Source organism: Sordaria macrospora, chromosome 1 (assembly GCF_033870435.1).
Source record: "Sordaria macrospora chromosome 1, complete sequence".
In the NCBI taxonomy this organism is placed as follows: domain Eukaryota; kingdom Fungi; phylum Ascomycota; class Sordariomycetes; order Sordariales; family Sordariaceae; genus Sordaria; species Sordaria macrospora.
This window is the reverse complement of record NC_089371.1, coordinates 8,064,351-8,076,095: the sequence shown is the minus strand read 5'-3', so window position 1 is coordinate 8,076,095 and position 11,745 is coordinate 8,064,351. Positions and strand designations below refer to the sequence as shown.

At 53.6% G+C, this 11,745-nt stretch overlaps 2 protein-coding genes across 2 annotated transcripts; one reads left to right on the top strand and one right to left on the bottom strand.

The window, feature by feature from the left end:
- Positions 1–624: 624 nt before the first annotated feature.
- Positions 625–7,580, top strand: SMAC4_00463 (uncharacterized protein). Its single transcript, XM_066089433.1, has 5 exons — positions 625–2,944; positions 3,077–3,172; positions 3,239–3,888; positions 3,938–4,061; positions 4,114–7,580. Exons 1-5 carry the CDS (start codon positions 2,461–2,463, stop codon positions 7,074–7,076), a joined length of 4,317 nt encoding a protein of 1,438 aa, XP_065945878.1. The 5' UTR covers positions 625–2,460; the 3' UTR covers positions 7,077–7,580.
- A 255-nt stretch (positions 7,581–7,835) lies between these two features.
- On the bottom strand, positions 7,836–9,773 carry SMAC4_00462 (uncharacterized protein; the record flags this gene model as incomplete). The annotated part of the gene is made up of 2 exons (XM_003351866.2): positions 7,836–8,881; positions 9,728–9,773. The coding sequence occupies 2 exons, from the start codon at positions 9,771–9,773 to the stop codon at positions 7,836–7,838; spliced, it is 1,092 nt and encodes a 363-aa protein (XP_003351914.2).
- Between the last annotated feature and the right edge of the window lie 1,972 nt (positions 9,774–11,745).

The window sequence follows — 11,745 nt, the reverse complement described above, 5'->3', positions numbered from 1 at the left end:
AAGTCCGCCAGATTCGTAAGATCAACACTTGTAGGATACTCTGCTGATGGCGTGCCGTCTTAGAGGCGCGGACAAGTCAGACGCCGACATGACCGGCTAGCTGACAGCGGGAAGTCGTGACAGCCGAAGACCGACCCGCTTCTCTCCAATGCAAACAGCATCTACCAGAGAACGAAGAAGGGACACAACATTTGACAATTGATTGGCAAAAGACGTGCGGAGGCTGTGACTGCCTGGCTGAAATGGAGGATGATGTTGTGTTGCAGTGCGAATTCCGTCACACATGAAAGCAATGGTGGTGGAAGACTGAAGCGGAGGAGCTCTTACCCCACAGCCCGCCGAAGCACAAGGGAAAGCTCCAGTGGAGTCCCACACTTCCAGCTGGCATCCACATCCACTTCCCGGTCATTGGACCGTTGGCCGCTTGGGGGGAGAACAAGCCTGCCCCCGCCGGACATGGCCCGGGCACGCTTTCAACGGTCATCGAGACCTGGGTCAGCACATGCAGACTAGCCCAGATGAGGCAAGGCTCCGAAAGCGAGCCCCACACGGCGAGTTCCATTCTCACATCGCGACTCCTTCTATCACTCACAGGCCGTTGAGGCGTCCAGTCGACTTTGGCCGAGTCTGCTTCTCCCGCCGAGGGGGGGTTCCATGCGGAGGAGGTGGCTAGCCGAGCTCAAAGTCCATTTGTCGTTTGAGAGCTCAGGTGTAATATATACCTGTGCATGAGTGGTGGACTGCACTCTGCAGACATGCAGTGAGCTGCGCAGCGGGATGGATGGATCATGGGTGGTGGATATGGTGGTGGCATACGTATGTGCGTCCAAGCTGAGCTTGAGATTGACTTGAGCGTCTAGACTAAACAGAAACGCGTTCTCTAAAGGACGAGGCCTTACTTGAAGGACGAAGAATACAGGAGTAAAAGCAGGAGTGAAGATGAAGAGGAGATCTTGATCAGGTAGGCTGATGGTCCTGGCTGGCTACTTACACCAAAAGAATTGTAAGCTCTGCGTCCAGAAATGAACTCCATGTACGGTAGCTGCCAAACAGTCGGCAGCTTGGATGCACCTCCATGCAGACAACAACGCTGATCTGGGTGTGAAAAGGGAAGATCCAACCTCAGGAAAGCTTGCGACGTCTTCCATTCCTCCTCCTCCATTAGCTGAAGCTGGCTGCAAGAAACCTGGGGCTGATGATAGACGGCTGTTCCTTATCTCCCGTCTCCTTCAAGCTTGCAATGAATCACTCATGTCAATATGAGCTCTTTTACCTGAAATTTTCCTTCCCCTCTTGCAGCTGCCCTGTCTACTGTTTTGAAAAGTTGCCCCGTGGAAAAAGAAGGAACACGGATGATTTCGAGACAAGGGGCCTTCCCAAGTTCCAAAGCCCAGACAGTCTGAGATAGAAACAAGCGCCGGCGGCAGTCGCAGCCAAGAAGAGCGGACGGGACTTGTCAGCGGCGTTCGGACCGTGACAGGGCTCCAGCTTCAGCCCGCGGTCACTACCTTCCCGCTTCTAGAATTGTCATCATCCACTGCAGTATCTCCGGGGCAGGCAGGCAGGCAAGTAATAGGAGAGTGCGTCGAGACTCGCACCTCCCGCTTGACTCCCACTGGCTAGCGGTAGCTCGCCATCTGCAACTGAACCAGAGTTTACCGTCTTCTGTCCTTCGTGGGGACTCGTCTACATTGCCTCGTGCTCTGCTCAACAAGAAATCATCTCCATTGAGCTGAGCAGCCCGAGCCCGGGCCCTGTGCGCTTCCACTTCAGTTCCATCAACCCACCCACGCACATCAGCTCCGAAAACCCACACGGCACCGCACCGAACTCTCGCCAAACAAAAACCTCCACTTCTCTCCATCGGCCACCCCCGTTGTCGCGCCTCCCCGTCATCTCCGCCTCTCCGCTTCTCCATCCGCTTCCCCATCGGCCCATCCGCTTGACTCCCTCCTCCGTCCTCCCGTACTGTACCGACTACCGTCAACCACTGTAGCCCGTGCCGCCCCGACGTCCGCGCCCGCAGAATGTCCTTGTGATGCAACACAGCTGCCCAAGCACCCCAGCTCCCACAAGCCGCAATCCGCAGCCCGCAGCCCGTCACAGCCTTTCGTCTCGTCTCTATCATGTTGCGCAATCCAGCTCACAGAGGCCCTTGTTGATGCGTGAAGATTGGAAGAAGTTCGTCGGTGGGCTTTCAAGCTGAAGCTGGTGCAACACTGGTTGCCCAGGACTATCGGCAGTATCCAGAGGGGACTTCGGTGTTCTCGGTATCTTTTCGGCCTCGCACCGCTTTACCTATCGGGCGCGAAAATCCGTCGCTATCGCCATCGTGATCGGGTCCGGAGGCTTTCTCCAATCTTGCTCGCCTCATCTCTTACGCACTCGGCAGTGCTACCCGGTCGGCGTCAACCTTAGCGCCGGTCCCAATCCAAACTCCATTGTTCAACCACACGCGCCATGGCCACCGAACATATCGCGCCCCCTCCCCCTCCGGCGCCGGCGCAACCGGTCCAATCGCCGGCCCTCTCGCGCCCGGGCCATCGTAACTCGTTAAATGCGCCGCCGCCTCCACCTCAACCGTCGGTCCTTGCACCTCCTCCGGGCCCCGGTCCCGGCCTCAGCCACAGTCCGGCCGCCGGTACCGGACCCGGCTCCGTCGCAGCTTCCGTAGCTGCACCTCAGCAACCACCTCATCCTCACAGTCACGCACATCCTCACCCTCATATACACGCCCATCCTCATCCATCTGCGCCACCACCTTCTGTGCCCTATGACCCGTCTCTGGATCCTGCTATCAAGCACTTACTCGACCAACAAGCCGAGATTCAGGCCAAGCTGGCCGCTCTTCTTCCTCAGAAATATGGACCCAATATCAAGGTCGAGCTCGACATGTTGCGCCATAAGTACCGTGTTCTGCGCGCATATGCCGACAACGAGAATCGTGAGCTCTTCCGCCCCTCTCTCTGTCTTTCTTTCTCCCATGCCATCCACCACCCCGTCATGTCTTATTAGCCTCACGTCCGATTTGTGGGACCAACCCAAGCGCCACCCGTGCTGATGGCGCCATAAACAGTGTCGTCTGACAAGATTCCCGTCTTGTCTGACATCGAGGAAGCGAGATCACTTCAGTATCAGTGCGAATGTATTGAGAGTGCATGTCTCGAGCACGGTAGGTCACCACCGTCCCGCCTGTCTTGTCTTGAATCTGTTCTAAACTCACCTGTGTTGCCATTAGGCGTCGATCTCGGTGACCCCAGGTTTGTCGACATGCTCAAGTACGCTTTTTATCGCGACCAAGCACCGGAAGGGTATGCCGTTTGGCTAGACAGAAATCTGTCTCATTACGATCCCGTCTGCAAAGCCGTCCGGTTGCGTGACAGCTTGCCGCTGGCGTCCCGTCAACATCACTCCTACAAGTGCTGGGACGAGCGTTGCACACACTACATCTATGGATACCCTCATCCTGATGACCGGGACCAGCATGTTAAGGAGCACGCGGCCGTGTACAAAAGGGACTCAGGTCTCTCCTTCGGTGGCACCCCGCCCATGATTTTCCCCGAGCCGTCGAGTGCAAGCTATAATGGCGAATATCACAAACCGCCCTCTTCGTATCACCACCTGCCTCGTCCACACTCGGACCTTCAGCTCGCTCCCCTGGCCACAAGTAGCCAGCCAAAGGATCACCGAGAAGTCCTCAAGAGCTATTCTTTTGTCCCGGAGAAACCTCCTGGACCTCCTAGGGGGTCGGTCGACTCCGAGGTTGACCCATTACTTCCGCCCCTGAAGCGTAGCCGAGTAGGCCAGCCACGGCTGGAGTCCATAGGAGAACTCCGGCTTCCAAGGGAAAACGGGCTTTGTTTACGGTGTAGAACAATGAAGAAGAGCGTGAGTAAGAAGTCCCTACTACCCATGGGGCATTGACTAACTTGTACAGTGCGATTCCAACGACCCCTGTGCTTTCTGCCCCGATACTGCAAGCTCACCGGATAATGATTTCTGGAGAGCCCTTGGGTGTTTCCGTGGATCATTAAGTAATCTCACTGATATAATGCTTCCAGGTACGTGGAGTTCTGCCGTACACGGGGCCTCATATGCTAATCAACCTCTCAGCCTATCTGTCACCCAGACAGATGCAGACACCCATGACATCTCCACTTGCTGTTCGCCGCAGCATGAACGAATTCTTGGACAGAGGTTATGCCATTGGCCAAGATGTTGCGAACATGGTAATGGCTCATCTGGATTTCAATGATCGCTTTTGGTGGACAGACGACCTTTCGAACCTGCCGCTCGCCAATCCAACCCTCGCTTCGTTCTCACAGGAACCTGTTGAACGGCCACCCCCCATTCTAAAGGTCCTTGCCTCCAGTTGGAATCTGAATGGGACCATGTACAACTTTTGGAGGCTACTGCACTTGAGCGGGTCGATCTCCGACGGGCGTATGCAGGAAATGACGACCTATCCTATCTTATATCGAGCTAAGCTTTTGCTTCGAGAAACGCTATTCTACGACTTTCAGCAGCCGGAACCCGCCATCCATGGAGAGTCGACGAGTCCCGGAAGTCACATGGTCTTCGACGATGTAGACACGTGCGGCCGCTTCCGTGTGCTGTACAACTCCATGACACAGTTTCTTCAGGCGTTTGAAGCCCAGACGATGCGGCCTACACTACCGGATCCTCGGAGCTGGCTCGCTACCTTCTACTCACTATGCATATTCAGTGTAGTGAGAACTTTGTTGGTGGACCGAATGGCGCAGTCACGGATAACTTCTCCCTCGCAGCAAGGCGTGCCTGCGATGCACGCCGTATACAAAGCGCTAGTGAGCGTATTTGCTTGGTCCGCGCCCATGCTGCTTGACGGGTCCGATATCGAGATGAGCCATGGCGATCGCGAGCTTTTAGCTTCCGCAGCCACTGTCTTGGAAAGGGGCACGTGGACTGAACGGGGTATCTCAACCACCAAGGATTTTTTGATGTATCTTGGTAGTGGGGAGATAGAAGGTCCCTATTTCAACGGGTTCCTGAAGCAGAGGTCACCAGCAAAGCCTGGGTCCTTCCTTCTGCCCCCTATTACAAGACCGGGGGAAGATGTCAGAAAGCCATTGCCAGATACACGATCTCTTGCTAATCCATGGCATTCCATGACATCAAGTCAACCAGAGAAGGAGCCCTTTTCCTACAATATTTTCAAAGGAGAACCAGATCGGATCCCAACTTCTCCTCAGGTGATGGAGGCAGGAAGACGCCATACTGTTGCCGAAAGCCCAACATATGTGAGGCCAGGTGGCCGAGGCCCAACGTCACCCATTGCTGCTGCAAGAATCAGATCCTCGTACCAGCGGCCACCGCTCCGAAGAGTGTACTGTACGAAGTGCAATGAATACCCAGAGGGGTTCAGAGGCGAACATGAACTTCGAAGGCACAATGATGCGAAACACGCTGCCTTGGTTAAGAGATGGGTATGCACGGAACCGCATGAGCCAGGCTCCCCGTTACCCGTCGTTCCACTGGCAAAGTGCAAGGCATGCGTAATGCAAAAGCGATATGGAGCCTACTATAATGCCGCTGCACATCTGAGGAGAGCGCATTTCAACCCTCACCGTGGGGGCAAAGCAAGCGGAGACTGGCCGCCCATGGCGATTCTTAAGGACTGGATGCGTGAGGTTCGGCAATCCATTGATATCCAGGATCAGGATGACGGCTCAAGTGGTGAGGATGAGACACAAGACTTCAAGTCGATGCATGACTTTATGTCACCGACTGAGCAACATGCTCCAGTGCTGGAGGCACCGCGTCTTGCCCCAGCTCCTCCACCACCTCCTCCACAACAACCACATCAAGGTCCGCCGTTACTGATGCCTTTTCTCGACAGGCTGGGTGCTGCTGGACCGCCCCAACTCATAATGCAAGGCGGTCAGGGAGTATTCCTTGCTCCCAACACGGGGTCGAAAGGTGATGAGTCACCACACCCGTCCAGCGCGACCTCATCTGCTCGCAACCGTTGTCCTATTCCTGAATGCGGCCGAGTGTTTAAGGATCTCACGGCACACATGCTCACACACATGGAAGAAAGGCCCGAGAAGTGCCCCATAGAGTCTTGCGAATACCACATCAAGGGTTTTGCCAGAAAGTATGACAAGAACAGGCATGCGCTGACGCATTACAAGGGCACAATGATATGTCCGTTTTGCCCTGGGGCCGGGACGGCATATGAGAAGGCTTTCAACCGGGCCGATGTGTTCAAACGCCATTTGACCGCCGTACACAATGTCGAACAGACACCACCCAATAGCCGGAAGTTGATACTGACCACCGGGGGACGGTCCGGTGGTGTAGGGGCCAGATGCAGCATCTGCCAAAGTCAGTTTGCCACTGCGCAGGAGTTCTACGAGCATTTGGATGACTGCGTCTTGAATGTTATCGTCCCCTCGACTCCAAGGACGGCGGGCAGCAGCAGTGCCACCACCAGGAAGGACTCTTTGCCCACAAAGACGCCAACGACCGCAAGCACTGACAAAGGGAAGGAGCTGGATATTGAGTTTGAGATGCACCGGCGCCGAGAGTCCACACACGCGTTGCCGCCGCCGCCGCCTATCCAAACATTCCAACGGGATGATCCAGAGCCAGAGCCTATGAAACAGCAAGGCCTCAGCGCCAGGGACGCACAGAATCTCAAGTTAGTTGCTGACTCTGTGCTGGAGAACGAAGCAATGCTTGCCAGTATTGGCAGAAGCGGGGCTGAGCAAGAAAGTGCTGGACCTGAAAGTCAGCCGTCTCTTACGCAGCCATCGGCCGAGACATATCTCCCCCATCCTCCGTCATATTTACCTGGACCGGCATCTGAGCCAGAGCCAGCATCCGAAACCCAGATTGCCCATATGAAGGTTCCAGAAGAACGGATGAGGATAGACATGGAAATGGTCGAGGCTGGCGACAAGCCATCCAAGGAGCAGCAGTCAAGTGGGGCGCCATCTGCTGCCGCAAGCTACGCGGAAGTGATGAGGTTGCGTCGCAGCCCAGATGTTGCGCTAGGCTCACCGGCGCCAACGGATAAGATGGACACCGACTGAGTGCAAAGAAGACGGAGAAACCGAGAGAAGATTCATGATGTGGATGTACGGACTTTGATATGCGGTTGATGAGTTAAGTGAATAATGATTTAATGGCTTCTTTTCCTCTTCATACAGCTCCCCTCTTCTGATTTCTTACTACTTATATATGATGGCCCTGATACCTGTGTCTTCTCCTTTTCTTCGCTTGAGGTTTTACTGCTGGTTTAAAATGAATTGGCGGCGGTATGCATGCGACGACTGGGCACACACGCACAATCTTGAGCTAAGGGGAACTGTCATTTTGTCAGTTTTGGACTGAGAGTCTAGGGAGCAAATACGACGAGTGGATTTAGGGTGTCCAGATGGGCACTACTTGGTGGGCTTTGCGTGCGGAAATCATGAGAGCAAGCGGCCTAGGGTGTGCGATATTATTTACCTAAGAACCGACACACATCAAGCATTTGAGGCAAGAATGTCTGATGTCTAGTCTATCCAAACCGCCACTGCTGTTGCCCCCCTGGGTTGCTATATTGCATTGCTAGCATTGCCCTCATCGCAGCTTCCGCCTCGGCTGCTCTTTTCAATGCTTCCGCTTGCATTATTTCGAGTGCCGACAGTGTGCTCCCTCCCATTGCTGGGTTCCTAACGGTAGCTCCTGCCTGTCTCCTCATTGCCTCCAAGTCGAATGGAGCGTCTTCCATCGCTGGACCACTTCGTGATCCCACTGCCCCCGTCGGGGTATCCATGGTTTCCATCTCCCTCATCATGGCACTCATATCAAATCTGTTTGCCCCCATCGCTGGCTCGTCTCGCACTCCCCAATCCCCAAGATCCTGTTCCTCCCAGTCTACCCACTCCTGTCATTGCTGGACCACTTTGCCATCCTACCGTCCCTGTCGTTGAGCTCGCTCCCATTTCCCCCATGCATGCTCCCATGTCAAACCTGTCTGCTCTCATTCCCGGCCCACTGTTCATTCCCATAGGTCCGATTCCTTCCAAACCACCCCCTTCTCCCATCGCAGCCATCCTCGCCTGCGCTTCCCTTAATCTCGCTGCCTCCTCTTCCAACATCGCATCAGCCTCCCTCCTTCTCTGCGTCTCTTCCCTCAATAATTCTACCATGCCCTCTATCCTCCCCCTCCTCGCTCCCTCCATTTCCGTCTGCAACGCAGCCGTTCTCGCTTCCGCCTCTCTCATCATCCTCTCCTGGTTCTCCTCCATCGCTCGCACCTGCCCCTCAACATCAATCCCGAATTCTCTCAGCAGCCCGTCAATTCCCTCACTCGGTGGTCGCCTGCTAGCTTCAATATCCACCCTAATTCTAGCCCTGATATCCTCCGGCCCTCCTCCTATCGCATGTCTCATGGCTTCCATCTGTCCTTCTATGGCCGTCATCGCTTGTTGTGTCCTGGCCCTGGTATCGAAGCCAGGAATGATAGGGCCCATCATCCCCCCTAAGCCTGATCCAGACCCAAAATCAGATTGCATGTTCCTAAACTCAGCGGTCATACTCTCCTCCAATCGTCTGCACGTCTCCTCCATCCCTCGAACCGTCTCCTCTTCCATTAGCCGTACCATTTCCTCACCCTTTCTTCGTTCTTCCTCTTCTAGGATCTTGATCCTGATCCTTTCTGCTTCGTGCTCGGCAGCAAGCCGTTGGTCTTTGAGGTATCGTTCTACTTGTTCCTTGAATGGCCGGTAGGTTTGGGAGAGTTGGTAGTCTAGCAGGCTGGGGAACCGGGTCACGGTGAGTTTTGGTTTTGCTGGTAATGTGCTTTCTAATCCAGGTGGTGAGGCTGAAGCTGAAAGTGAAGCTGAAGGTGCTGTTTCGGTGCGGAGATTAGGATTAGGATTAGAATCAGGACCAGGAAAGAATCCAAATACCCCATCAGCCTCGGCCTCCTCGAACCACTAATCCCTTGCGTCGTCGCTGATTATTGCCAGTTCTTCAAGGAAAGGAGAGAAGCTGGATTTGAGCAGGGCGGGCTCGGGGGATTGGAAGTACCAACGGGCCATGTCGGTGTTTCTTTCTATTATGAGGCGCCTGATTTTGGTGTTGTACGCTGACTGTGGTCATGAGGCTTGGGACTGGCCCGGTAATGGTGGTGGTGGTACAAAGAGATCCAGAGAAGTTCCGTCGCGGAGGAGGATTGTGTCGACGTCGAAATTGACGTAGGCGTAGCAACGTGGCTGTTTCGGTCTGGGTGGTAGTTGTGGTAGTTGCGGTGGCTGTTGTCTGGGTCTTGGGGGTAGTCGTGGTGGTTGTCCTGGTCTTGGAGGTGGTTGTGGCGGCTGTTCGTTGTCGCTGTCGTTATCACCGTCCTCGACGTAGGCTGATCTGGGGCTGTGATTGAAGTTGGAGTTGAAGTTGGTATTGATGTTCGACTCAGACTTGGATCCAGAGCGAGGTAAATCCTCAAAAGCTCGCTCGTATGCTTGATGGGAAGCGCCAAGTTTGGTGAGGTGCTTGCGCGCTTCGCGGCAGGTGTGTAAAGGTGCTAGAACGGGAGCGGGTGAAAAAAGGCGAGGAGGTCGTCGAGGGGGAGCTGCAGGGTGAGAGGAGAAGAGTGGGAAGAGTGGGAGTTCAAGATTGTGGCACTGAGGCTCGTTGTCGAGAATTCAGGCTTCGACTGTGCGTGGAGTTATGGTGACTTCCCAGATTTGGGCACGGAGTTCCCATGGGAGGTAGGGGAAGAGGTGAAAGGTTGTGGCCATTGTGGTAGTTCTAGATGGTTAAAGGTAGGTATCAACCGGAGTCGTTGCAGGCGTATATGTGATAGCTATTCTCGTTTTCTTGTCCTTTCCTTGGGTAAATAATTGTTTTGCACGAGAAGTAAGCGGTAAGATTTGAAAGTTATGCATTCTGCGTCGTGCCGAAGGCAAAAGCAAGTGGACAATTGGAAAACAACAACAGTGTCACTCACATCTTGCTCCCGCTACCCTGCCAAACTACATATCATCCTTATAACTCCGCGTGGTGTAGTGTAATCGCTCTCAGCCTTCTTTTTCTCTTTTTTTTCAAGTGAGTTAACTAAACCAGTTTCATCGCCGCAGGTCCGCAATGTTCACTCACGTAGCACCGTAGCATCAGACTGTACGCAACTTCCGCAACTTCTGACACCTCGAATATCTGGTGCCAAAGATGTATGCTCACCTTCCCTATTTTGGGAGCAACAAGAGGGGAAAGGGACAGAAAAGCGTTAGTAGACGCCCGCTAGACCTAAGCCTTCGGTGCGTGCCAGGGTCAAAGACACGTACATGTGGTTTTGCTTGCTGTACATATATACAGTGATAACTGAAGTGATGTTGGATACAAGATAGAAGAGGGTATCAGTGCGAAATGGTTTTCTTTTCGCTTTGTTTCTGTCTAGTTGGGAGTTGAGGTTTGGATACATGTAATATGACACTCCGAGTGCTCTCGGGCATGTCCGCCTGTCTGTAAGTATTTCTTTTCTGGTACGTAGAAGTAGAAGTGATAACTGTGGCATATCTCCAGGTTGAAGAAACTGATATTGCCAGAAGGTTAGAAAAATGTAGGCCGAGATGCCGCAAGTTCAGAAAAAAACGTAGGCTTAGATGCCGCGGGCAAGGGAAGTCGGTTAAGAGAACCGATTCGTATTTAAATACCAACATCGAAGCCGACTTCAAGGAACGTAAGGAATGGTGACCGGTAAGTTGGTCGTTGGTCGTTGGTCACCGGAAACTTCCATCCCCAAGCACGTTAGCACGTCCTAGGTAGGTACTAGGTAGCTTGGAAGACACTCAGCACCAAGTCCTTCGGCGGCTGTTCAACGATATTGGCCTGACGGTTGAAGACAATTTCTGTCTTGTCTGTCTGCCGGACAAAGCCTTTGCCTCCCAAATGCTCATGCATGGCGTTTTGAATGTACGTATGACACTCGTCTTAAGAAAGATGGAATACTGAGTGAATTTCTGAGCTATAGACACCCACTGAGATCTCTCTCTGATACCAGTGTGTAGGTTAGGTTAAAGGTTTGATCTCTTTTTGGAAAGGGGTTATCTGCAAACATGGACAGGAAAAAGAAAGGAGTTCGAGCCTCATGGTACCCACTCTTGTCCTTTCGTATGTAGAGACTGAGAGCTGTGATGGGAAACGATCGAAGAGCTCTTCTCTTCTGACAAGTGGACGCTGTTCGATGATGAATAGATGCCTATTGTAGGTGTTCATAAGCTGCCACTGAATGGGCCTACCTATTCGGCAATCTGCGATTCCACCCAGACCAGACAGACTAGACAGATGATCTATCTGCGTGGTGTCACGCCGTAACCATACCATGGATGCGAATCATCGAGTCGGAGCGATCCTCTGATGCGAGGTAGTGTAGTGTCAAGAGACAACTTAGGAAGTACCTAGGAATAGTGTAGAGAGGAAGTTGGGCTGTCTGAATGTCACAGGCCCGGGTCTCGCACTCAACTCGGTCGATGACTCGTCTGACGATGGGTATTTCTGAGCGCATACCTATCGAAGGAGGAGGGACCGCCGTCGCCCTTCTTCGGAAGCACCGACTGGCTGGCAAACGATACCGACGAGACGGCTCGGAGACTTTGCATCGGGGAAGCCGAGCTCAGCTGCCCGTCAGTCGTTCACAAGCAAGCTTCATGATAGAATCCCGCACGCAGGCAGGCTGGCTGCTGGAATGTGACCTTGCCAGGGACTGACTGTTTG